Below are 22,951 nucleotides of genomic sequence, written 5' to 3'. Positions count from 1 at the left end.
CTCAGTGTCCTGGAAGAAGGACAATCTTCGCCTCAAGGAGCAGGAAGGACGAATCACGGTGAGGAACTGGAAGGGGTGGGGCCGCCAGGAAGGGGGGAGCATCTATGCTCAAGTGATGGGACCTCAGTATAAGGATATTAAAATAATAGAATTTTAGTGCCAGAGGCATCTTAGAGATCAACTAATCCAGCCCTTCACGTTTACAGAGGAGGAAACTGAAGCCCTTTGAAAGGAAGTGACTTACTCCAAATCATTGATGACAGAGAAAAAATTAGACCACAGGTCTCCTGACTCATACTGTAATACTTTTTAGTCCGTGAAATTCAGTCATGTCGAAATTAGGATGCATTGTTTTAATAATCATCTATTCTGAGTTAAAGGACTGATCATCTAATTTTTAAAAATGGTATCTTGAATTCAAGAGAAATAAATTGTAAAGCAATTTGATATGATTTGATATGATATGTAAAGCATATCAAGAACTCTATACATAATTCACTAATGAATAGGATTAGGTAGTTAGATATTTACTGTGAAAAGCAGAACAAGAGGATAATAAAGAGAAGGAAGGAAAGACAGAATGGAGATAGAGAGGGAGGGAGAGAAGAATATAAGAAAGAAAAAGGAAGGAAGGAAGGAAGGAAGGAAGGAAGGAAGGAAGGAAGGAAGGAAGGAAGGAAGGAAGGAAGGAAGGAAGGAAGGAAAGAAGGAAGGAAGGAAGGAAGGAAGGAAGGAAGGAAGGAAGGAAGGAAGGAAGGAAGGCAGCTAGATCGTACAGTGGATAAAGCACTAGCCCTGAAGAGGACCTCAGACACTTCCTAGCTTCGTGACCCTGGACAAGTCACTTAACCCCAACTTAACCTCAGAAAAAAAAAGAAAGAGAGAAAAAAAGGAAGGAAGGAAGGAAGGAAGAAAGGAAGGAAGGAAGGAAGGAAGGAAAAAAGAAAGAAAGAAAGAAAGAAAGAAAGAAAGAAAGAAAGAAAGAAAGAAAGAAAGAAAGAAAGAAAGAAAGAAAGAAAGAAAGAAAGAAAGAAAGAAAGAAAGAAAGAAAGAAAGAAAGAAAGAAAGAAAGAAAGAAAGAAAGAAAGAAAATCACGTAAGAAGTTGGGGAGATAAAGTGGATTCTAGTTGTCCTGGGAGCTAACAGGTGGCTTTAGGATAAAACATGGACAAAAGATATAATTGGAAAGAAGAGGATTGGAACAAAATAGGGACCAGTTAAGTTCAAAGGAGTTGAGCTGTCCCCACATTGTGCAGATTCGGGGTGGGAAACTGATGATGTCACATACACTCAAGAGTGATGCTGGGATGTACGTATGTGTGGCCTCCAACGTGGCAGGAGAACGTGACAGTGGGGCAGCTGAACTTGTGGTTTTTGGTAAGTATAGGAGTTCCTAAGGTTGGGGAAGGGGGAACTGAGGGGCCATCTAAACATCCCTGTAACTTCATGCCCATTCCTCCGTGGCAGAGCGCCCCTCCTTCCTACGAAGACCTGTGAACCAGGTGGTCCTGGCTGATGCCCCTGCTGACTTCCCATGTGAGGTGCAGGGAGATCCTCCACCACATCTTCGTTGGCGAAAGGAGGAGGGGGAGTTGCCCACCGGCAGGTGAGAAGCCCCCTTCTTACTCAACAGGACTCCCCAACCATCAAGATAGTTTCTCTTACCTCTCCTCCAGAGAACTAGAAGCTTCAGTATCTGGACTTCTGGAACCCACGTCCATTTTCCTATTCACCCCATCTGTGGTGTCCATAATCCCCAATCTGTTTCTGTAGCCTTCAAGTCCATGATTTGTCTGTGTACCTGACCCTGGTGACTGTCCTGGGAAGGTCACAGATTTCTCAGAACAGTTTCAGGGTTGGGGAGGGAAAGGGAACATAGCTGTTACCAACCCATCCCTGGTGGGTGGGTGGGTGGGGAGTGAAACAGGTATGAGATCAGAAGTGACTACAGTCTTCGGATCGGGAGAGTGAGTGCAGAAGATGAGGGGACTTATACCTGTGTGGCTGAGAACAGTGTGGGCAGAGCTGAGGCTTCTGGCTCTCTCAGTGTCCATGGTAAGAACTTTGCTTGAGGGTAGAGGGAGGGACAGGAAGGAATGGAATGTGGAATCATTGGAGCAGGGATAAAAGGAGCAAAAGGAAGCCAGTGAAGAAGCTAATAGAGAAGTGGGGAGAGGGTGTATAAAACTAAGAGAAATTTGGTTGGAGGACTGGGGACTTAGTTCATAAAACGGGAGGAAGCATTGGCCAAAGTCAGTGAATTTTAGAGAGAGGGAAAGAATAAAAATTGAGTAAAAGTGAAAAAGAAGAAAAGGATAGGCTACTTACTCATCAAAATTGGCCTTTCTCCCCACCACTATCAGTTCTCTTATTGACTTAGCATCTTCTCTTGAGACTGGACCTATCCCCTTACTCCCACTCTCCTTTTTTTCCCTTCTTTCAGTCCCACCCCAGCTAGTGACACAGCCACAGGACCAAATAGCAGCTCCAGGAGACACAGTGACTTTCCAGTGTGAAACCAAAGGGAATCCTCCACCAGCTATCTTCTGGCAAAAGGAAGGTAGTCAGGTAAGTGTCTATTCAGTGGCATGCTGGTAAACTTAAAACAAAAACAGCTCTTTATATGAGACATTTTTAGATTTAATCTTATCATTTTCTACATCATTTTATTAATTCAAGCCCTAATTTGTAGTATTTGCTGATTTATGAAGTATAAGTGCTCCCACTGAAATTTAACAACTAGTACTCTTGACAATACTCTTATGTCATCCCTAGGGTTTACATTTTCTTTTTTCACAAATGTTTTCCCAAATCTTAGTCCACATGTTACAGTGTTCCCTCAAGCCTTCACCTTATATATATGTTCATAAGTCTTCTCTCTAGAGCATTCTACCTCTCTCTTGGGTAGCCAGTTTTTATGCCTGGTTCTACATTCTTATTAACCTAAGTTAGCAAAGAGAGGACCTTCATTTTGGTGTCCTTTTCCTACCATTTGGTCTTTAACAGAGAGAATGACTCTTCTTCCTTTTCTAAAATGGGACAACATCCCTTGGACTATCTTCTAGATTTTTTTTTTCTATATAGATTACTGTGATTATTTCCTTTATCCTATTGTTATAGGTGTTTTTTGAATTGAACAGAAAAGTAGACATGATGTAAGAGAAACAACATGAAATTTGGTTTTATTCCTGGTTTTAGCTTTAGGGTTTTAGTTCTGATTCTGCAACTTGCTATCTGCTTAAGAAGGCCTCTTAACTGTGATCCATCCCTAACCCTATAAGCCTGTTTTCTCTCTAGAGTTTCATTAATTTGGTTCTGGTGGAGAAGGAGAGCTGTAGGTCTCCAAGTAAGACAAGTCACTTAATTTGTCTGAACCTCATCTGTAAAATGCAGGAGTTATATTGGTTAGTCCCTAAGCTCCCTTCCATTCTAAACCTATCAGAATCTGATGATCCTACATGACTGTTTCTTTGCCACATTTGGATGCTGCCAGTGGTTCCCCAAACATTTACAAAGGGAAGATTGTTTCTGTGCTCTCATTTAGCTCAGATTAACAGCTCCAATTTCCCTAGGTAACTGGCTTCATAAACTCAGATAAATTAACATATTGAGTATAACATGTCTAAATATGCATTGAAACTGAAATACAAAGAACTACTACCAAGGGAAGTAGGGAGAGTTAATAGAAGTACTGTTCATCAGTATAATAGAACACAGCAATATAGACTATAAACCCTTCTTTCCACTGGCGACCAGGCTGAAACTTCTCCCTCTCCCATTTCTAAATCCCAAATCTCCTAGAATAATTAAATGTTAGTACTGAAAGAGACCTTGGAGATTATCTAGTTCAATTGCTTGATTTTACAAAAAAGGTAAAAATTTGGGGGGGTTATACAAAGAGTAGCAGAGTCAATACTAGAAACCAGTTAATCATACATTTTAAAGTGCCAACTGTGTGCAATGGTTATTCAAATAAGAAACTCAGAATTCAATCACAAAAATGAAACACTCCCTACAAAAGGAATCTACCCAAATAAATATGACATGTGGTGGGGACAAATGGGAGGATGGGTGAAGAGGGCCACAAAAGGAAGATCCAAACAAAGTGGTCCAGGAGTATTTGAGATCTGACCATAGTCCTGTGCTCTTTGCAATATCTCTTAATGCCTTCTTTCCTGCCCATCACTAGTGTTTCCTTTAACCAGACGCATTTTAAATCTGGAAAGTAGAAGGCCTCTTGACTGTGATCCATCCCTGACCCTATAAGCTTGTTTTCTCTCTAGAGTTTCATTAATTTAGTTCTGGTGGAGGATGAGAGCTGTAGGTCTCCAAAAAGGATATAGCTCTCTCTCCTCCTCAGGGTTCCTAAGATTCCTGGTTCTATCTGTCTCCAGATTCTGCTCTTCCCTAGTCAACCCTCCCAGTCCACAGGGCGTTTCACTGTTTCCCCAAGTGGCCAACTCAATATCACCGAAGTGCAAAGTGGGGATGCTGGTTACTACGTGTGCCAGGCAGTTAGTGTTGCTGGAAGCATTCTGGCCAGGGCATCCTTGGAGGTTAAGGATGGTAAGCATCAGTGGGGTACATGCAACTGGAGGGAGGAAATAACTAAAAGAGAGTAGCTTTTTTGCAATCTATACAAAGTAAATGAGGTGTGGGTGGTTTCTAGGGAAGATCCTCAGAGCTTGGGAAACAAGAAAATAACCTAAGGAGATAAATTTGTGGAATCAAGCTAATAGTATCAAATTGAGGCAACCTTCCTACTTTTCAAAAGACTTAGAGAAGTAAAGGTAAGGAGGCTGTAAATTGGATTCAGAGACTTCCTTCTGAATTGGTTCATCATTTTCTCCCTAGTTTCCTTGGATGATTTTCCTCCCATAATTCTTCATGGGCCATTGAACCAGACTCTGGCATCTGGATCCTCTGCATGGTTGCCCTGCAAAGTGACTGGAAACCCTCAGCCCAATGTTCAGTGGTTGAAGGATGGACAGGGGATAGACAATGGAGACCTGAGACTTACTCTATTGGCTAACGGCACCTTGCATATCATCAATTTGCAGGTGAGTCAAATCAAGACACCTCAGAACTCCTCCTCCTAACATTTTCAAAGCAATTGTCATCTGCTAGGTCTCTTAACTTCAGAGTACAATCCTCAACTGATCTCAGATTTCCTTTGAAATTTGCATAGTATTTCACCCATCCTTCTGCATCCTTTGCCCATCTAATTCCCATTTAATTCAGTTGTCAATAAACTATCTTTTTTCAGGAGGGTGATTTGGGGCTCTACAGCTGTGTAGCCAAGAGTTCCAAAGGGCAGGCCATATGGAATGGCTGGCTAAGGGTCCAAGGTGAGATATCCCTTTTTCCCAATCCATTTTTCTACTTGTCTTTATCTAACCATCATAGTAGCAACTTCCTCTCAATATCCCAGGACAGACTCTACCTTCCATACATTCAATTTACTGCTTTTAAGAAGAGAAGCAGAAAACAGCATAGTGCCTAGCACATAGTAGGTGCTTTTAAATGTTTTTTGAATTAAATTGAAGAATTCAGGCTGGAAATTTATGTGATTATGCTTTCTTCTTCCTTATCATCTGCATTACTCTATCTTTGAGAAGTGTTTCCCATATGACTTTTATTTTCCATAATATCCCTAATGTTAATAAATGCTTTTTCATTAATTAATTCTTTCCTGTAGATGATGTAGAACTCCCTACTGAGTCCAGTGGTCCCCCTGGGTCTCCCTCTCAACCAACCATTATTGAAGTCACCAAGAATAGCATTACTCTAACTTGGAAGCCCAACCCACAGGCTGGAGGATCACCAGTTACTTCTTATGTGATAGAAGCCTTCAGGTAAGAGTTCAAGGAGGTGAGGGAGTAGGCATTGGGTTCTGGGTCCTGTCTAGAGCCCTCTGTTCTTTGCTTCTGAGATCTTTGTTATTGTGGACAAGGGCTCTCCAGGTCCCTCTCTGATTGGGGATGGAAAGAGGGCAGAAAAGTTTTGGAGCAGAGCGAAATCACAGAAGTCTTGTCAAGCTGGATCAGTGTTCTTCCCTTAGTCAAGCTTCTCCATTGCAGCCAAGCGTCTGGTAACACTTGGAGGACAGTAGCAGATGGTATACAGCTAGAGACTCATACCATCACTGGTTTGCAGCCCAACACCATCTACCTATTCCTAGTTCGAGCAGCAGGGGCTTGGGGTCTTAGTGAACCCAGTCCTGTCTCCAAGCCTGTTCAGACCCAGGGTGAGTGAAGATCATGTCTCTTGATATGGGGAAATGAATAGGAGATTCAGACTATCCAGCCCCCATTTTCAGTCCACATTCCTGGAGGGACCTAAGTAAAAGGGAACATCTTTCCTAGGAGAGATCTCAAACCTCAAAACCCTTCATTTCTATAGCACCCACCCTGTGGTGTTAGGTGGAAGATATCAGTACCCATCCCCCACAACTACTCTGCTATCCTATTCCCACTGAGCCCCTAGGCTATGACCTGGAGAACTGGCTTTGGGAAGGATCAGAAGAGAAGCAAGAATTATAGCCAGTCTCCTCTTTTTTTTTTTTTTTTTTTTTTCTTCTGTGACCCGGCTGAGGGGACTCTCTGATTAGCAGACAGTGGCCCCTCCAGGCCAATTGAGGATCCATGGCAAGGGCAGCGAGATCTGGCTGATGTGGTTGTTCAACTGCAGGAGCCCCTATTCCTGAGTTCCACATCCTTGCAGGTGTCCTGGACTGTGAGTAAGGGGAAAGAGGGCAGGGGAGGGTAACATAAGCAGCAATTGGGATCTAACATCTGGAGGCAAAGCTCAAAGGATTAGGGTTGGGAAACTGAAGTCCATTGGGTGGCAGAGGCTGGTCTGACTCCTCTGGTGGAGGAGTTGAGGTCTTAGAGGCTGCCAGGGCCTCTTCTTCCTCTTTCCAGGAGTCCTTATCTACTCTAGCATGCCTCTTTCTTCAGGTGGATGGCCATTCTCAGTTGGTGTGGGGCTTCCGGGTGTTGTGGAGGGCAGTAGGCTCAAGTGGCTGGACAGTTCTGGACATAGGATCCTCAGGCCAGCGAAGTGCTGTGCTAAGAGAGCTTCCAGCAGGTGTACAAATCCAAATCAAGGTGCAGCCCTACAGCAAGGAGGGACCAGGGCCTGAGAGCACTGTTCTAACCAGGAGCACCCCTGAGGAAGGTGAGAAAGGACATGGAGGTGGGGGTGGGGAACCAAGGAGGGATAGGCAAGAGGGATTCAGAGTACAAGGGAGGGGAAGAGTTGACACAGAAGACTGAAGAGGATACCCACTGACAGCCAAATGGGGATGTGTAGCTGGGTTCCTTAGCAACCAATCTTGTTTATATGATGATATTGGGGAAAAGATGTTTGGAGATCAAGGAATTGAGAGCATTCAACGATTGTTTATGTCCTTCTTCCCCATGTCCCCACCCTGGTTCAGCCCCTAGCGGCCCCCCCCAGGCAGTGACAGTGACCATGGGGGGTGATGGCAACAGCAGCATCACTGTTTCCTGGGAACCTCCCATACCCACTCAGCAAAATGGAATCATTCAACACTACCAGGTAGAACACTTGTGTGTGTGTGTGTGTGTGTGTGTGTGTGTGTGTGTGTGTGTGTGTGTGTATGTGTGTGTGTGTGTGTGTGTGTGTGTGTGTGTGTGTGTGTGTGACAGACAGAAAGAAAAACAAAGAGGAGTGGGGGAGAGGGAGGAAAGAGAGAGAATGAGAATGGAAATGGGCCAAATAGAGCTGAGTGGTAGAGTTTGGGACCCTTGGAAGGGCCTACATGTAAAGGTAAGGGTTTAGAGGGAAGAAAGAAAAGGACTGAAAGATAGATATGAAAGAATAATGAGGTTAATAAGGAGAGTATATTTGGAGGTCTTGACTTGGGGAGATTTAAGGTGGAACTCAGGCTATCTTGCCTAATTCATATCCCAATTGTGAATTCTGTGAGCAACATCCTCAAAAAGTAATCATCCAGCCTCTAAACACTTCCAGTGATGGGGCATTCTCCTGCATCCCAAGGGAATCTATTCCATTTTTGGACATCTCTATTGTTAGGAAGTTTTCCTTTTATGGAGCTGAAATCTGCTTCTCTGTAATTTCCACTCATTGTTTCTAGTTCTAATCTCTGGAGCCAAGCAAAACAATTCTAATCCATCCCTCTTCCACATGAATGCCTTTCAAATCCTTGAAGTCAGAAATGATGCCCCTCCCCCTCTCAACCCCAAGTCTTCTGCAGGCTAAATATACCCAGTTTCTTCTAAGAAATTTCAAATGCCATGAGTTTCAAGTCCCTTCATAGGTTGGGTACCTCCTTGTGGTTATGCTCCTGTTTGACAGTGTTCCTTCTAAAATAGAATTATCAGAATGGAATAGAATGTGCTCTCTGAACAGGAAAAATACATCTGGTCAAAGTGCTGCCTCTGCTCAGAACGTTACACTTCTACAATCTTGAGAGTGGGAGAGGTGGGAGGTAGTAAGAGCTTCAGACTTTGGCCAACAAGCTGATCCCTTCTGCTGTGTCGTGTCTCAGTTTCTAAAGAGGGCAATGCCCCAGATCCCAGAACGCTGCTCGCGTCCCCTTCCCCACTTGCGTCCCCTTCCCCACTTGCGTCCCCTTCCCCACTTGCGTCCCCCTTCCCCACTTGCGTCCCCCTTCCCCACTGCTCGAGTCCCCTACCCCACTGCTCATGATCTTTCCAGATTTGGTGCCTGGGGAATGAGAGCCGCTTCCACCTGAATCAATCTGCTACAGGCTGGGCACGGTCCGCGGTGCTTCGAGGACTTCTCCCAGGTCTCCTTTACCGAACGCAAGTGGCTGCGGCCACCAGCGCTGGCGTAGGCGTAGCCAGCCCCCCAGTACTGTTCCATCTGCGTAAGTGCCAGAGAAAGCGGGTACGCGGACTGGGATACTAATTGGAGGATGGGATACCTAGGGGAGTAGTTCTTCTGGCATCGGGATAAGACTTTCCTGAGCCCCGGCATTTCACTTGCCTTTTCATGCGTTTACACCTCCCTGTTCTGCCCAGCACTCCCGAGGGATCCAGAGCCAGGGCCCGGCCCGGAGGTGGGTCCCGGGCTCGCAGAGCGCCTAGCAAAAGTGCTGCGGGAGCCAGCCTTTATCGCCGGCGGTGGAGCAGCCTGTGGAGCACTTCTCCTGGGACTCAGCGCCGCCCTGTATCGGCGCCGGAGGCAGCGCAAGGAGCTCAGCCATTACAATGGTGAGCAAGGCTCGGTCAGGCAGGCGGGGACAGCTGGGAACGAAAGGAAGAAAAGAGCTCTTCCTGAGGGGATGAGACCTGGAGATCTGTGCCTCCCAGACTGTGGGTCTGCAAGGCGGAGGAAAAGCTTAAAACTCACCTAAAGCTAAGGGATTTAGGGATTTGTAATAAGTGAAAGTAAGAGGCTAGGGGATTGGGGGGGGTCCTGACCTGTCACCTCCTTTTCACTTGTACCCTGTTCTGTTCCTGTTCTTCTTCCACTTGTCCTTTTGGAAGCCTCCTTTGCCTACACGCCAGCAGGTAAGATAGCTCTACCTAGGATGGGGTTCAGGCCAGAGGTCAAAGTTGGTGCCTCACTCAATTACCCAATCTGTCTTCCCAGTCTCCTTCCCCCACAATGAGGGCCTCTCGCGAGCCAGCTCCAGGTAATCTCTGCATCTGTAACTCCGATGAAACTTTCATTTCTCCCTTCATCTCCTCTTCATAATTCCTTTCACCTCTCCCCCTTAACTCTGCCCTCACATTCTGTCTCAAAGTGGATCTGCCTTAGTCCTGACCTTCTCAGTTACACCCTTCTAAGATGCTCACTCCCAAAGATCTCCCATCAAGCTGCCCTCTCAATTCGGGTTGCCCCCCAGCCCCCACAGTTCCAGTGATCTGTCTCTTAGGCCTCCCATGGGCCTTAGCCCAGCCCCATACCCTTGGCTAGCAGACTCCTGGCCTCATCCACCGAGAAGTCCTACAGCTCAGGAGCCCAGGGGAAGCTGTTGCCCTAGCAATCCTGACTCAGATGACAGATACTACAATGGTAAGGCATGGTACTATCATCCAATTCATTTCTTTTTCGCCAATCAGTTAGACATATTAGAAAGCATCCAGGAACCTGAATCCCAGAACCTGTGTATTCCTTGCTTGGGTGGGGGATACATGCTTTGTTTAGGCCATAGATAGGGAAGAGAAGGAAGAAAATGTAGGCCCCTTCTCCCCATTCTCCCCATGGTCCTTTCTTTCTGGTCTTTCTTTTGTCTCCCTGCCTCTCTCCCTGCGTTTTCTTTTGTTTTCCCAGAGGCAGGGATCTCTTTATACCTGGCTCAGACAGCTCGGGGGGCCTCAGCCCCAGGGGAAGGACCCATCTATAGCACCATTGACCCAACTGGTGAGGAGCTTCAAACCTTCCACGGGGGCTTCCCTCCTCAGTCCCCTGAGGAACCTGGGGCCTGGACCACCCAATATGCTCCACCAGAATGGAGCCAGGATGATAGTGGTATGCCTTCTCTACATCCTCAAATTCTAACATTCCCCAAACCCGAGATTACCTATACTTTCTTTCCTTCATACTTCATATCCTAAATTGTCCTAGACTCTATTCTTCAGTTGAATACTCCCTTCCTCCTTTTAGCCCTTTTTCCTGCCACCTTTTCCTGCCTCCACTCATACCTTTTCCTTTGAACAAGATGTCTGTGTGTACCCCTTATCCTTCCTCCTCTCAGGCCCCAGGGGGGGGAAATTAAAGATCTTGGGAAAGCCTGTACAGACCCCCTCTCTGAGTTGGCCTGAACCACTGCCTCCACCACCCCCTTCCTGTGAGTTAAACTGCATGGAGGGAGCTGAGGAAGAAGAGCTAGAGGACAGGTAAGATGGCCTCCTGACTTGGTACCAAGCCATAAGGACAAGGAATTACTCTTGTTTTAAAATCTGTCCAAAAGAGAGAACTAGAGAGATTGTGTGGAAGATTCTGGAGAGCAGATTTTATAAAAATTATACTTAGGTTTTGGGGTGATTTAGAGCATGAAAAGACCCCAGAGAACCTAATTGTTAGAATTGTCCCAAAAATTGGAATAAATTTTTGGTAGGAATAAATTCATCACTGGAAATCTTCAAAAGGATGTCAGATGACCACCGAATAAGGATATTATAGAGTCATATGTGGGGTGGATTAGATGACTTTAGTTCCCTTCCATCTCTTCTAGGTTATCAATTAATGATGCCTAGTGAATGAGAGAGCAGTAGAAGTAGTAGTAGAAGTAGGAGAAGAGCTGAAGAGAAGATGAACAACTTTATTCTTCCTCCTCTTCTCTTGTTCTCCTTGTCCCTAGTTCAGAACCTGATGAGTGGTGCCCACCATTGCCTGAAAGAAGCCTCCTAGAAGAGTCCAACCCAAATGAAGGCTGCAGGGCTTCCCCCTCCCATGGAAATATTCCCTCTCCCACTCCTTCTTATGGAGATCAATCCACAGCAACCCTTACCCCCTCACCCCCTGAGCCACCACAGCCTTCTGCTGAAACTGTCTGTATCCACCATACACCCAGGTAGGAATCCCAGGAGACTTTTTTTTTGGGGGGGGGAATGGGATAGGATGAGGCAATCTGGATTAAGTAAATTGCCTAGGGTCACACAACTGGTAAGTGGCAACTGTCTGAAGTCAGACTTAAACTCAGGTCCTCCTGACTCCAGAGTCAGGGATCTATCCACTGCACCACCAAGCTGTCCCAAGCCTAGGAGTCTTGAAGAAGCTGGAGTTTATAGTTGGGTCATGAAGGGTTAAACCTTCTCTTTATGGAAGAGTAAGAGTATAAACTAGAAAGGGCTGCCCTACTATGGACTGAGTCTTTAATGATTATTGTCTCTGTAGGGTGATGTTTGCCCACATCCTAACAGATCCATGTTTTTGCAGGCGGGTGCCCGCTGGAGCAAGTCCTCCTCTCAGCCTATCCCACTCCAGTTTGAGTGGCCTTGAAGGCGGTCCTGCAAGCCTGAGTGCCAGCCCAATGCCCCCTGGACACCTCAGCCTGAGCCCTGTCCCTACTACTAGCACCCCAGGTGAGGCTGTTCCTAATCTAACATTCTTCTCTCATCTTCAGCTGTGTGACATCCTCTGACCTAAAGTTCTAGCTTCAAGCTCCTTTCCAGAGACTAGTCCTTAACCTCAACTCCTTTCTCTCCCCAACCATATAGTTAGAGCCAGACTGACACCCAGAGAAATGACTTCCTCATCCCCAGGATCCCGTGCACGCATCCGGAAGAAATCTAAAGCTGTTCCTTATAGAAAGGACCGGAGTCCAGGAGGTGAGTAGTATTTCATGGTTGGGAATGGTGGTTTTATATGACATAATCAGGAAATTATAGTGATGGGCTAGATGATGAGGGGGGGAAAAAGGCCCCAGATTTGGAGAGGAAGAGCATTCCAGAATTGTTTATTTCTGGTCTCATTATGCCAGAAAGATTGTTTACATATGCTGATAAAGCAGACAAAGTGAAAAGAGTTTTTCTGATATCAAAGCTCTTCCTTCCCAGATTTGCCCCCACCACCCCTCCCTCCACCGGAAGAGGAGGCTGGCTGGGCTGTAGGGCTTCGAGCAATAGGAAATATCTCCTCTCTGGAACGAGAGAGGAGAGGGGAGAAAAGAATGATTCGAGCTATACCCCCAGGGACTCATCATCCCCCTGATGGTAAGTAATCACAGGGTAGATTGAAGGGACCAAATGTGGGGCAATGAAGGGATTAGTGTGGGAGTTATAATGGAGAAATTGTTTACCAGAAACAAGTTTTCAGTTCTTTTTCAATAGAGGATGGATTTTAAATTCCCAATTCACCCCCAGTGGAACTCATGAATTTGATTACTTTCAAATCTCCTACCATCCTTCATCTTTCACATACTTAGTTCCTGTAATATATATTCTGTTAGGTACTCTACCTTCATCATTCATTTTCTGTCCTCTTTTCCTGCTCAGCTTTCTCTCATTAGAATATGATCATGGGTTCAGTGAGGAGAGTGGCAGTGATTGTCCATCCTTTTCCTAGTACCTGGATCTTTCTCTTTTCTCCTACAGAGGAATCCTGGCTCCCATATAGCAGACCCAACTTTTTGCCCCGGGGCCAAGGGGCTAGTGCCTGCTCCACTGCTGGCAGCAACTCTTCCAGAGGCTCCAGCAGTTCCCGGGGCTCCAGAGGCCCAGGTCGGAACCGTCGTCCAGGGGGGGAACATCGAGAAATGAAGGTGGGGGCAGAAAGAGGAGGAAAAGGCACAGGGGAAGTAAATGCCAAGAGGTGATAGAGGTGATGGAGAACAGACAGCAAGTTAGGAAGGAGGATAGGGAAGAAAGTAAATAATAAAATGTGATGAAGAATAGTTTTGAGGAAGAAGAAATGAGCTGTCAAAGGGTCTATAGCCTTAGAGGGTTTTTTGGTCATCATTCAACGTACTCCTCCTCCACAACACACACACACACACACACACACACACACACACACACACACACACACACACACCTCTGAGACTCATGGGTTAGTCCGCAACTGTAAATGCCTAATTGCCCATTTCTGCCTGGCACTCTAATAATTTGACTGAAAGGGTTAATATGGAAAAAAGAAGCTCAGAAAAGAGAGGTGGGGATTGCTTACATGGATGAAGCAGAATAAAGGAGCCCATGTTCCCACTTAAGTGTGCAGCTCTGAGAAAGGCAAATGTGCAAAGGGGAGCAGATAATCTGAGACAGGGGCTCACCCTCCTGCTCTTTTTCTCCCATACTTTCTATGCCTCACCTCCAAAGCTCTTTATATCTCTGTGTCTAAATGTTTCCAGGAACTGAGATGGCTCTTATTCATGATAACAAGAACATCAGAAGTCTTCTCTAGAGGGGTGGGAAGGATGGTTCTGGACCAAAAGAAAAGACATTGTGGAATCCCAAAAAAGGGATGTGTAAAAAGAATTCATGCTTTGGGTAGGAGTTGGACTAGCTGACCAAACTATTCTATAATTCTATGATGCTAGGTAAAGTGGGAAAGACCCTTATTCTGATAGTAGGGGCTAAAGAAAAGATGGATTTTTGCCTCTACCCCCCTACCCATCCAGGGAATAGAGCTCTGAATGTGAGCCGAATGGTTGATTAGAGGCCAGAGAGGTTAATTGTGCTTCCTTGCCTCCAACTCTTTCCCCCTATACCTCTTCTCCCACTTTCCAGCTGAGAATTTTTTTTTGTAAATAAGCTAATAAAAGTACTTGATCTCTGTACTATGTCCTATCTAGCTCTAGTTCCTGTTGGACTTCCAACGACAAAGGTGAATGTCAAAAAATGTCATCACCTCTCAAACCCAGACTTGGATGATACTGACTAATGGAAATTTACCTCATTTTCTAGGGACTAACTCAAGCCTTTCTTCATCTCTCGTAGTGTTTTGCTCTTAACCTCTTCATTGCACATTCTCTTGATCCCAGTCCCCAAGCTCTTGCCCTTATCACTACATAGGATTTCAATGGCTCAGGCAACAATTTCTCTTTATTTACACTGGTGGTGGGTTTGGAAGGGAAGGGAGAGAGAAGATAGTTTGGCCTAGGGGAATAGCCCTGGGCCCTGGGGAGAAAGAACAATGAATGCTACCTGTATTCCCAGCAGGAATGGGGTAGTGAGGATCTATGGGAATGAGGTGAAGGTCTAAGGTGATCCATTCTTCCCTCTATCCCAACAGCCCTTCATTGTGTTCCGCACACACAAAAACCCATGTTATCTAACGCTTTGATATCAATGGTACATACGGGAGGGATCTATTCCTCCACCAAAGAAGGTTGGACCAAGGAAAGCATGACTAGGAATACAGAGTTCCTCCCTAGCTCCTGAGGGCCTTCAGTTTTGGGTTTCCATTTCTTCTGAGTCCGAGGAGAGGAGAAACTGTGTTGAACTCCTGAAAGGGGATGGGTCTTGGGTCACAGAAAGTGAAGGAACACTGACTAGAACCCAAGAATCCACGTCTCCAAATTTAAAGGCAGATAGGCAACAGCTTCCATTCCATTTCCAGGTACGTTCAGTTTGCCAATCAAGAGTCTAGAAGTAAAGAAGATGAATTAAAATGAGGTTGGCACTGCTGTTTTTTAACCCCCCAGGAGTACCACTCAGTCTTTAAGGAGTAGTCCTTTTCCCTTCCCAAATGCCTCCACCACTCTTTTTTCTCTTTGCTTTTATGCCACAAAGACACTCACTGTGGGCTTTAAGCACAGAATGGCCAGCCTTTTGCCTCCCTCGGGATGGACCTTTCTCTATCTCAGGGGGGGAAGGAGGTAGCCCCCGAGGTAGCCGATGACTATATTTATTCTCCATTTCTTCAATCCAGTTTGAACTCCACTCCCATACTGGTAGAGTCAGGGTAGAAGTGAGGGCAGGGTCATCTTGAGGGGAAGGAGGTGAAGAGAAGTCTGGTGGGATGAACAAGATGTTAGAAAGGAGTCCATCAACTACTACTTGGCACCCTGTGGAAGGGATCCAAGGCACATTGGATGGCTGGACAGAAAGAATTATGAGTTGTCTATTATCATGGGAAGAATTGTCTACATTTGGTTTGGTATTTAATGGGTAGATCCCACCTGTTCCGCATTTTCAGTGAGTCCAGAACAAGAAGAAATGTTGGAAACTTCAGTTGGAGAAATTGAAATTAGAAAGAAAACATAACTTCCTGAAAGTGAAAAGGATGAAATGTGAGAAGAAACTAAGGAAAGGACGACTTTAGGACAGTTTTCTTTCAGATCTTTGAGAACGGAGTTAAAAGAGAAGCCATAGGGAAATGGGCAGAACAAGAGGTGATTTAAGGGCTTGGAATCCTTTGACTTGTTACTCTCCCAGAGTGGGCAGAAGGATAGGAGAGGGGCCGCTAGATGGCGCAGTGGATAAGCACCAGCCTTGAATTCAGGAGGACCGGAGTTCAAATTTGGTCTCAAACACTTAACACTTCCTAGCTGTGTGACCCTGGGCAAGTCACTTAACCCCAGCCTCAGGGGAAAAAAAAAGGATAGAAGAAGGTATGTCATTTTGAAGATATCTGAGAGGTAGAGGGACATACCATTGAAGACACAGTCCTGCTCCTTGGACTCCAATCCAAAGCCAAAGCTATCCACGGCCACAGCCAGGGCATGGGCAAAGCTGGCATCAGCAAGGAAAGAACCATCGGAGGAGCTGACAAGGCTGGCCCGGGCACTGAAGGCATTGTCCTCTGAGGCTGAACCCCATCCGTTGGCCAGAGAGCCTTCACTGGGTGTAGGGGTGTGGCAGGGGCGGGGTGGACATAGCAGACCCTCTGGCCCAGCCCCACCTGCAGTGCCCTCCACCTCTCCTAGTCCGGAGGCAGATGGGATGCTGATATAGCCATAGCTGGTGGGGGGTGATGGCGCCCTTCGGACAGGAGTGCCACTGTTCCTGGAGGGGAGTAGAGGGGCAAAAAAAGATTTCTGTGGGTGGGATCAAAAGTTTTCATTCAGGCAATGGTTAGGAGCTGAGTTTCAGAAAGCTTCTCCAGTTTTGTTGATGTTTTACTTCCCCCAGTCCACCTTCCCATAATTACTCACCTGGGGGTTTCATCATCATCCTCACTAAGCTCCAAGCATAGAGCCACATCCTCAGGGGTCAGCACATTATCCCTTTCATCTCCCAGGGAGGACAATGAAGAACTAGACAGGTGGCTGGAGGTTGGGCTGGGGCCAGAAAGGGAGGAGGCCGAGGGGCTGGGGAGTTTGGGAGAGATGGCTGGCACAAGGGGCAGGGAAGATGAAATCTGAGGCTCCACGTAGTTCTTACTTGATCTAGCCAGTGAAAGTAGATATATTCATCATATTTATCATCCTTTTTCTCTGCCTTCAATGGCCTTATACCCATCTAACCCAAAGATCTCTGGCAATTAATTCCATCTTACTTGCCCAAGTCTGACTTCCCAAGGAGCCAAAATTCCTGATACCTTTCCCCCATTCCCTCTTACTGATTCTGTTGGCCCTTGGTGAGAGCCCCTGGAACAGGAGAAGAGGGTGCTGGGGGGAGGGGCCTTGAAGCCAACTCATTCCTGGGGTTGAGGAGCTGGGGTCCAATGGCACGCCAGGCAGCCAGAGTCCGGGGTACAGCTCCTGGAGAGCAGAAGCCAGGATATGAGGGACAGTGGAGCCCCCACAAGCCCCTGGCCCTAGCCTGTGAAGAAACAATGTGTCCTCATGAACTTTGGAGGTGTTTTTGGTGATGGAATATTTCTTATCAGTTTGATGTGCTGCTATTCTAGAACAAGAGGGAGAGTGATGGTATAATTGCTGAGATCACCTAATACATGTTGGATGAGCCCTAGTATCAGAATGACTTCTGTATAGACTGTAACTTTGGCTAGGATTTTTAAAACAACCTCTAGGCCAAACTCAGCCTGAAGAAGCCGACCTCAGCCACTTGTTTACACTCAGTATTCTGAATGGGATAATAGTCACTGGGAGTAGGGGAGATTCTGAAAGAGTAAGACAGGTAGAAGGTAGGCCTCTGGTCCTGGCTAGATAATACCCCATTTTGGGCAGTAGGGGAAGACCTGAGCAATTAACTGAGGCACATTTATAAGATTTGAAGAAAGTACAGCTCATACTGCACAAATATTTTTCGCAGCCCTGATTCTCATGCCTATATATGATTTTTGGTTTTTACTCTTTTCCTTGAAAATAAATGTCTTTATTTTAAAAATTCAAAATGGTCTAAGATAAGGTAAAGGGAGAAAATAGTGATATGTAGTAAGCAGCACTCACATGTTATTGAGTTTAGAGGAAAAGAGACTAGAATGCTAGGGGAGGGTCTTCCTTGGAATTAGTCACATGATTAGACCTGAATCTAACAGGTATCAAACTTAACACTGGGCCTTAAGCCAGAGAGGGAGCAACTCCACCCAGTTTCACCCTATGGTACATTTTTAAACCTGATCTCAATCTCTCTGTGTGTGTGTGTGTGTGTGTCTGTCTGTCTGTCTGTCTGTCTATCTCTCTCATATACACATATCATCCGTAGATTTGGGCAAGGATCCACCAAATAGTCTATCATAGACTATCAAGGGGAAGGATCATAAATTGAAAAGCAAAGGCTATAGGACAGAGGACCCCACAAAACACTTCTCCCACTGCACATCCAGGGGTCTCACCTGGGCCTTGGGAAAGATTCCTGAAGTCCTTTCCACCACCCAGCTCCCAGGCCCAGAGCCCCACAGGGTGACTGGTACGGAGCAAAGGAGAACTATTGGCCTGATGCAACTCTGCAAAAAGAAAACATGGTCAGAGAAATAGGTAGGAGAATGTGGAGAGCTTGGGACTCATCCCATCTCCATTCTTTCTCTAAACTAATCTAAAGGGACAGGGATCAGAGGAAAAGAAAGAGGGATTGATCCCAACCTGGGAAGTCTTTAATCCTTTATAGATATCTCCTCCCTACTTGATTCTCTGCCCTCTCCTAACCAATCCCCCCCCACACACACACACACACACACTCACTCAGTCCAGTCTTTAATGACCCAGTGTGTTTGATAGGTCTAAGGGGAGTTTAGGAGTAGGTGAGAGTCACTCAGAATACTGATTGTAAGGATCCAGTAAGGCCTGTAAGGAGAGTCTTCTGTTATAACTAATCTTCAGACCTGGATAGTTGTTTGATCCCTTTAAACAATAAGAAACAATGCTAGGGTGGCTTGATCGAAGTATGGGGCCTCATTTAGTATCAGTGTAAGCCTCTTTCTTTGCACTAGAGACTATAATTGAAACTTTTCCCTTACTACCCTTCTCCTTTAGTTAGAAAATAATAATTAGAACAACCCCAGTTCCTTCCACTTTTGTCTTTGAAGAAGTTAGAGAGATGGTGAAAATTGTTGTCCCTTTCCCCTTCCTCCCTCTTTCTTTACTTTAGACCTGTTTTCAGACAAAATTTACCTTGCTTTTTGGCTACTTTCCAGGCTTCTGTAGGAATCAGAGATTGATGGGAAGAAGGGATCCTTGGAGCACCAGAAAGACTATCCAAACTAGGCCAGGGATTGGAAAGCCTGGCCAGCTGAGGTGGAAGTCGTCTGATAGCTGGGGCTCTGGGGCCTGGGGGGAGAAGAGGGCCTGAGGACATCTCAGTCATAAGAGAACCATAAAAGGTACTGGTATCTGGGAGGAGTGGGACACCAGGGCTTCGGGCTTCCCAGGGAATCACTGCAATGAGAAGAAATAGGGAAGAATTAGGGTTAGCTCCTCCATTTCAGTCCTCCAAGTTTTGATTCCATCACCAATTTCTTGCTTTGGTGATGATGGTTCTTATCTATCATGACAGGACAAGCTTACAGGACCGTCGGCAGTCTAACATATCCCTAGGGTCTCCTCCCAGGTGGCTGCTAAGACTGCTGCTGCTGCTGAGGTCCCGAGAGCCAGAGGTAGATCTCCATGTAGTTGCCAGCCAGGGAGAGTCGCTTCTGTCCAGCCTAGAGAAATCAGAACAGAGAATGGGATGAGGCTCAGTTAAGGGAGGCTACAATTCTAAGAGTTGCAGGATATATTTATAAAATAGTGCTGTCAACTGTTCTTACAACTTTGAGCTCCTTCTCCATTGCCCCTCGCTATCCTTGAAACAGAGAATCATCTCTGCTACCTCAAAGACCTTATCTCTCTGGCCCTTATTTTCCTTATTCATCTATACAATAAAAGGGTTAGTCTAGAAGGTCTCTGAAGTCCTTTCAGTCTAAATCCATGAGCCTGTGATTTCATAACCAGATTATCTCTAAACATACCCTCTAGCTCCGAATCCTCTTACCTTATTCTGTAGTCTCTGCTTTGGCTAGAAATGATGTGGGTCTTTCCCTCTCAGATTCATTCATTTCTTTCTTTATTTAGATTTTTTTTTGACTAGGTGAAAGAGGAGTTTTTTTTGATTCAATTGCTACTTAGCCTTAATCACTGGATGGGTACAGCTCAGACAAATTGAGTCCTGATGAAGACCTTAACTTAAAAAGGCCATTTCATCCAGGGCCAACAACAATCATCCTGTTCTCTATCTGCTCACTGGAACCAGATGACTCTGGAGGGGAGAGTGAGACAGGTGATCTTGCACAGCCCTCCTTCACTTAAATCAATTCACTTGTATTGTCATGGCATTATCTCCCTGAAGTCTTCTTCAGGAACAAAGGATAAACGATGAAGATCAGAAGGAGGCATTAAAAAGATCTCTTAAGAACAAAGGGGAAGGGGCAGCTAAGTGGAGCAGTGGATAGAGGACCAGCCCTGAAGTCCGAGAGACATGAGTTTAAATTTGATCTCAGACACTTAACACTTCCTAGCTGTGTGACCCTGGGAAAGTCAATTGACCCCAATTGCCTCAGCAAAAAAAAAAAAAAAAAAAAAAAAAAAGGGAAAATCCTATTATCCACACAGAAAAACAAGAATGACAAAGATAAGTCTAGATGAACACACTTTCCACACAGTTGAAAACATTACAAACCAACTGAGAGGATGAGGACATAAAAGTGTTAGAAGAATATGAGATAACAATAGTGATAATTTTAGTATTTTAAGATAGCTTTGCAAAGTGCTTTATACTGGGTTTTAAGCATTTTACTATTATCTCATTTGATCTTCACAAACTTGGGAGATATTGGCTACAGAAGAGAAAAAATGAGATATAGGATAAGTGACTTATCCATAATCATACAACTGTTATATGTCTGAGGTTGGATTTTAACTCAGGTCTTCTTGACTCTATGTTCAATGTTCTTAGTTGCTTTTTAACTTGGTTAAGCCTGGATAACCAAATAATAGATTGGGATAAAGTTGTGTACTGGGAGAAATTAGGTAAACTTCCCTGATCTTCCATCTTGGGACCTGTGGAGTTCATTTCATGAATCATGGGCCTTTATTCTGAAGCACTTTCAGGTACAGGAGACAGAGCTCCAAGTTGCTGAAGTGCTCAGTCAGATATTTAGAAAACTGTATATGGTAAAAATTTACTTGATTTAAGGCATCAAGGGAAAGTTATACTTTGTAATATAATTTCCATTACAAATCTTAGACATTGAACCCAAAATGCTGTCTATTTGTGCATGTAGAAGTCTTTGCTTCTGGAAGCAACAGAGGATAGAAACAGGTGACAGTTTCCCCTGCTTTCATTCTGGACAGTAAAAGTGGTTTTTATTGATATTCCATCCTCTGGATCTGGGCTGGACAGATTGGGTTCAGGGGAAGAAGGGTTACATCCCTCTATTCCTCTGTCACATACTATCTGACCCATCAGTTCTGCATAGGTCCCTTCTCTCACCTGTGTTTGAGGATGGCATCCTCACTGGTATATCTGTAAAGACCTAGAGAAGGAGAAAATAGAAACTGAGTCCTAGTAGCTCTCTATGTCATAACTTAGGGCTTCATCCTACATTCCAGGTTCCAGCTGGCTAGATTTCCCTGTCTACCCCATATCCCCTTCCCATTGGCTCCTCACAGCCCAGCCTATCCATCCCTCTTTAGTCCACTCTCTATATTCCACTGTGCTATACAAGTCCTAAGTTTCTACTCACCCATGCCCAGGTGGGCTCTGGCCTTGCGTCGGCGGTGAACACAAACTGCAGCCCCCAGCAGCAGCAACCAGAGCACAGCCCCGCCACTAGCGATCACTTCTGGCCGGCGCAGTGCAGCTTGGAGCTGCTCCAGGGTTTGGGAACCCAGGCCCACAGAATCTGGTGCAGTTCGTTCCAGGGCCTTCTCTGGAGAATATATGGGCTTGTTGGAATAGGGTTTGTGATGAGGAAGGGGAATGTTACATGGTAAGGAAAGGATCTGGAGAATGTGGAAACTGTGACATGGAGAATGGAAGGTGGGAGCAGGGAAGAAAAGAGTAGGGGCAAAGAGTTGGAGGAATATGAATCAGGAAGATGGATGCTGCTCTGACCTAGGAAGAGGCAGACAGGACTACTGGGTTCCCCTGTTCCAGCTCCAGTGACAGCTGCCACCTGAATGCAATAGGAGCCAGGCATTCCAGTTACAATCTCTAGCTGAGTGTGACCTCCAACCACGCTCCAGTTGGCATGGGGCAATGAGGTATTGCCCAGGGTCCAGACCTGAGGAAAGAGTGACATGGTAGGTAGAGTATCCTTCTCAAATCTTCAGGGGTCTAATGTCAGAATGGGAGATAGATCCTACACTTTAGATTCAGACCACATATTTAGGATAATCTGGGCTCTGTTAACTATCCTGAGGAATCCTTTTCAACTTCTTCTCTGATACCAACCTGGGAATGTCCTGCCAGAAAAGACTTCCCCACAATAACTTCAGAAAGCACAGGATGGGGAATGTGGAAGATGAGGAGGGTCTCTGCTTAAGATCTCTAGTGTTTACTGTTTGGACATGTATACATATATTGTATTTAATTTATACTTTAATATATTTAACATATATTGGTCAACCTGCCATGGGGGGGAAGGAGGGGAAAAATTAGAATAAAAGGTTTGGCAATTGTCAATGTTGTAAAATTACCCATGCATATATTTGGTAAATAAAAAATATTAAATATTTAAAAAAATATCTCTAGTGTTTGGGGATACTTAGAACCTGGGAATCCCAGGTATTCCCAGCCTTCTGTTCCATACTAAGGTTCCCTCTGGGGGTGGAAAGCACTCCATCCTTGGAATCAGCAGATCTGAGTTCAAGTCTTGGCCCTGCCTCTAGCTAGTGATGTGATTCTGAGAATGTTTCTCCATGGTCTCTGGACTTCAATTTCCTCATTTGAATAATGAGGGGACTAGAACTGATGATCTTTAAAGAGCTAAAGTGAATAAGGTTCCGTCTTTACTAGTGAAGGAAATGCTGACATCTGTGAGATCATGGATCCTGATCTTTTTCTAGGTGCCATCTCTGATAGTCCTTCTTTCTTCTCTATCTGCCAAATCATAGGTTTAGAGGACTCTGGATATGAGGATTTATCCTGATTTGCTGGGCCAATGTAT

At 45.3% G+C, this 22,951-nt stretch overlaps 2 protein-coding genes and 1 long non-coding RNA gene across 5 annotated transcripts in view; 1 reads left to right on the top strand and 2 right to left on the bottom strand.

The window, feature by feature from the left end:
- The window catches only part of LOC141563185 (uncharacterized), a 7,712-nt gene extending 7,700 nt beyond the window's left edge, over window positions 1–12 (bottom strand). Inside the window, exon 1 of the long non-coding RNA XR_012488362.1 lies at window positions 1–12. This exon is cut by the window's left edge and continues 1,104 nt beyond it. This is a non-coding gene — a long non-coding RNA (uncharacterized LOC141563185).
- ROBO3 (roundabout guidance receptor 3) overlaps window positions 1–14,240 on the top strand; it is an 18,238-nt gene extending 3,998 nt beyond the window's left edge. The window contains exons 3-27 of one of the 3 annotated variants that reach the window (XM_074303900.1): window positions 1–58; window positions 1,258–1,378; window positions 1,469–1,607; window positions 1,929–2,056; window positions 2,445–2,569; window positions 4,396–4,567; window positions 4,856–5,061; window positions 5,268–5,349; window positions 5,700–5,856; window positions 6,082–6,248; window positions 6,615–6,736; window positions 6,961–7,180; window positions 7,443–7,564; window positions 8,708–8,879; window positions 9,034–9,225; window positions 9,502–9,525; window positions 9,608–9,650; window positions 9,894–10,033; window positions 10,292–10,489; window positions 10,716–10,857; window positions 11,322–11,534; window positions 11,900–12,045; window positions 12,181–12,291; window positions 12,520–12,675; window positions 13,057–14,240. The exon at window positions 1–58 is cut by the window's left edge and continues 100 nt beyond it. In XM_074303900.1, the coding sequence (XP_074160001.1) occupies window positions 1–58; window positions 1,258–1,378; window positions 1,469–1,607; window positions 1,929–2,056; window positions 2,445–2,569; window positions 4,396–4,567; window positions 4,856–5,061; window positions 5,268–5,349; window positions 5,700–5,856; window positions 6,082–6,248; window positions 6,615–6,736; window positions 6,961–7,180; window positions 7,443–7,564; window positions 8,708–8,879; window positions 9,034–9,225; window positions 9,502–9,525; window positions 9,608–9,650; window positions 9,894–10,033; window positions 10,292–10,489; window positions 10,716–10,857; window positions 11,322–11,534; window positions 11,900–12,045; window positions 12,181–12,291; window positions 12,520–12,675; window positions 13,057–13,277 (3,577 nt within the window). In that variant the 3' untranslated portion in view covers window positions 13,278–14,240. Of the gene's footprint in view, window positions 59–1,257; window positions 1,379–1,468; window positions 1,608–1,928; window positions 2,057–2,444; window positions 2,570–4,395; window positions 4,568–4,855; window positions 5,062–5,267; window positions 5,350–5,699; window positions 5,857–6,081; window positions 6,249–6,611; window positions 6,737–6,960; window positions 7,181–7,442; window positions 7,565–8,707; window positions 8,880–9,033; window positions 9,226–9,501; window positions 9,526–9,607; window positions 9,651–9,893; window positions 10,034–10,291; window positions 10,490–10,715; window positions 10,858–11,321; window positions 11,535–11,899; window positions 12,046–12,180; window positions 12,292–12,519; window positions 12,676–13,056 lie in introns of all 3 variants that reach the window. The other 2 variants (XM_074303899.1, XM_074303901.1) reach the window with 2 other exon arrangements.
- Window positions 14,241–14,484: 244 nt separating this feature from the next.
- LOC141563184 (hepatic and glial cell adhesion molecule) overlaps window positions 14,485–22,951 on the bottom strand; it is a 51,982-nt gene continuing 43,515 nt past the window's right edge. The window contains exons 10-20 of the mRNA XM_074303915.1: window positions 21,898–22,066; window positions 21,527–21,712; window positions 21,274–21,316; window positions 19,311–19,447; window positions 18,918–19,181; window positions 18,143–18,253; window positions 16,964–17,105; window positions 16,557–16,790; window positions 16,055–16,407; window positions 15,201–15,413; window positions 14,485–15,045 (exon numbers count right to left, since the gene is read on the bottom strand). Coding sequence (XP_074160016.1) covers window positions 15,038–15,045; window positions 15,201–15,413; window positions 16,055–16,407; window positions 16,557–16,790; window positions 16,964–17,105; window positions 18,143–18,253; window positions 18,918–19,181; window positions 19,311–19,447; window positions 21,274–21,316; window positions 21,527–21,712; window positions 21,898–22,066 — 1,860 coding nt within the window. The 3' untranslated portion in view covers window positions 14,485–15,037. The remainder of the gene's footprint in view (window positions 15,046–15,200; window positions 15,414–16,054; window positions 16,408–16,556; window positions 16,791–16,963; window positions 17,106–18,142; window positions 18,254–18,917; window positions 19,182–19,310; window positions 19,448–21,273; window positions 21,317–21,526; window positions 21,713–21,897; window positions 22,067–22,951) is intronic.

Source organism: Sminthopsis crassicaudata, chromosome 3 (genome assembly GCF_048593235.1).
Source record: "Sminthopsis crassicaudata isolate SCR6 chromosome 3, ASM4859323v1, whole genome shotgun sequence".
Taxonomy (NCBI): domain Eukaryota; kingdom Metazoa; phylum Chordata; class Mammalia; order Dasyuromorphia; family Dasyuridae; genus Sminthopsis; species Sminthopsis crassicaudata.
Note: the sequence above shows the minus strand (reverse complement) of the source record. Positions and strands in the feature narration are given on the sequence as shown.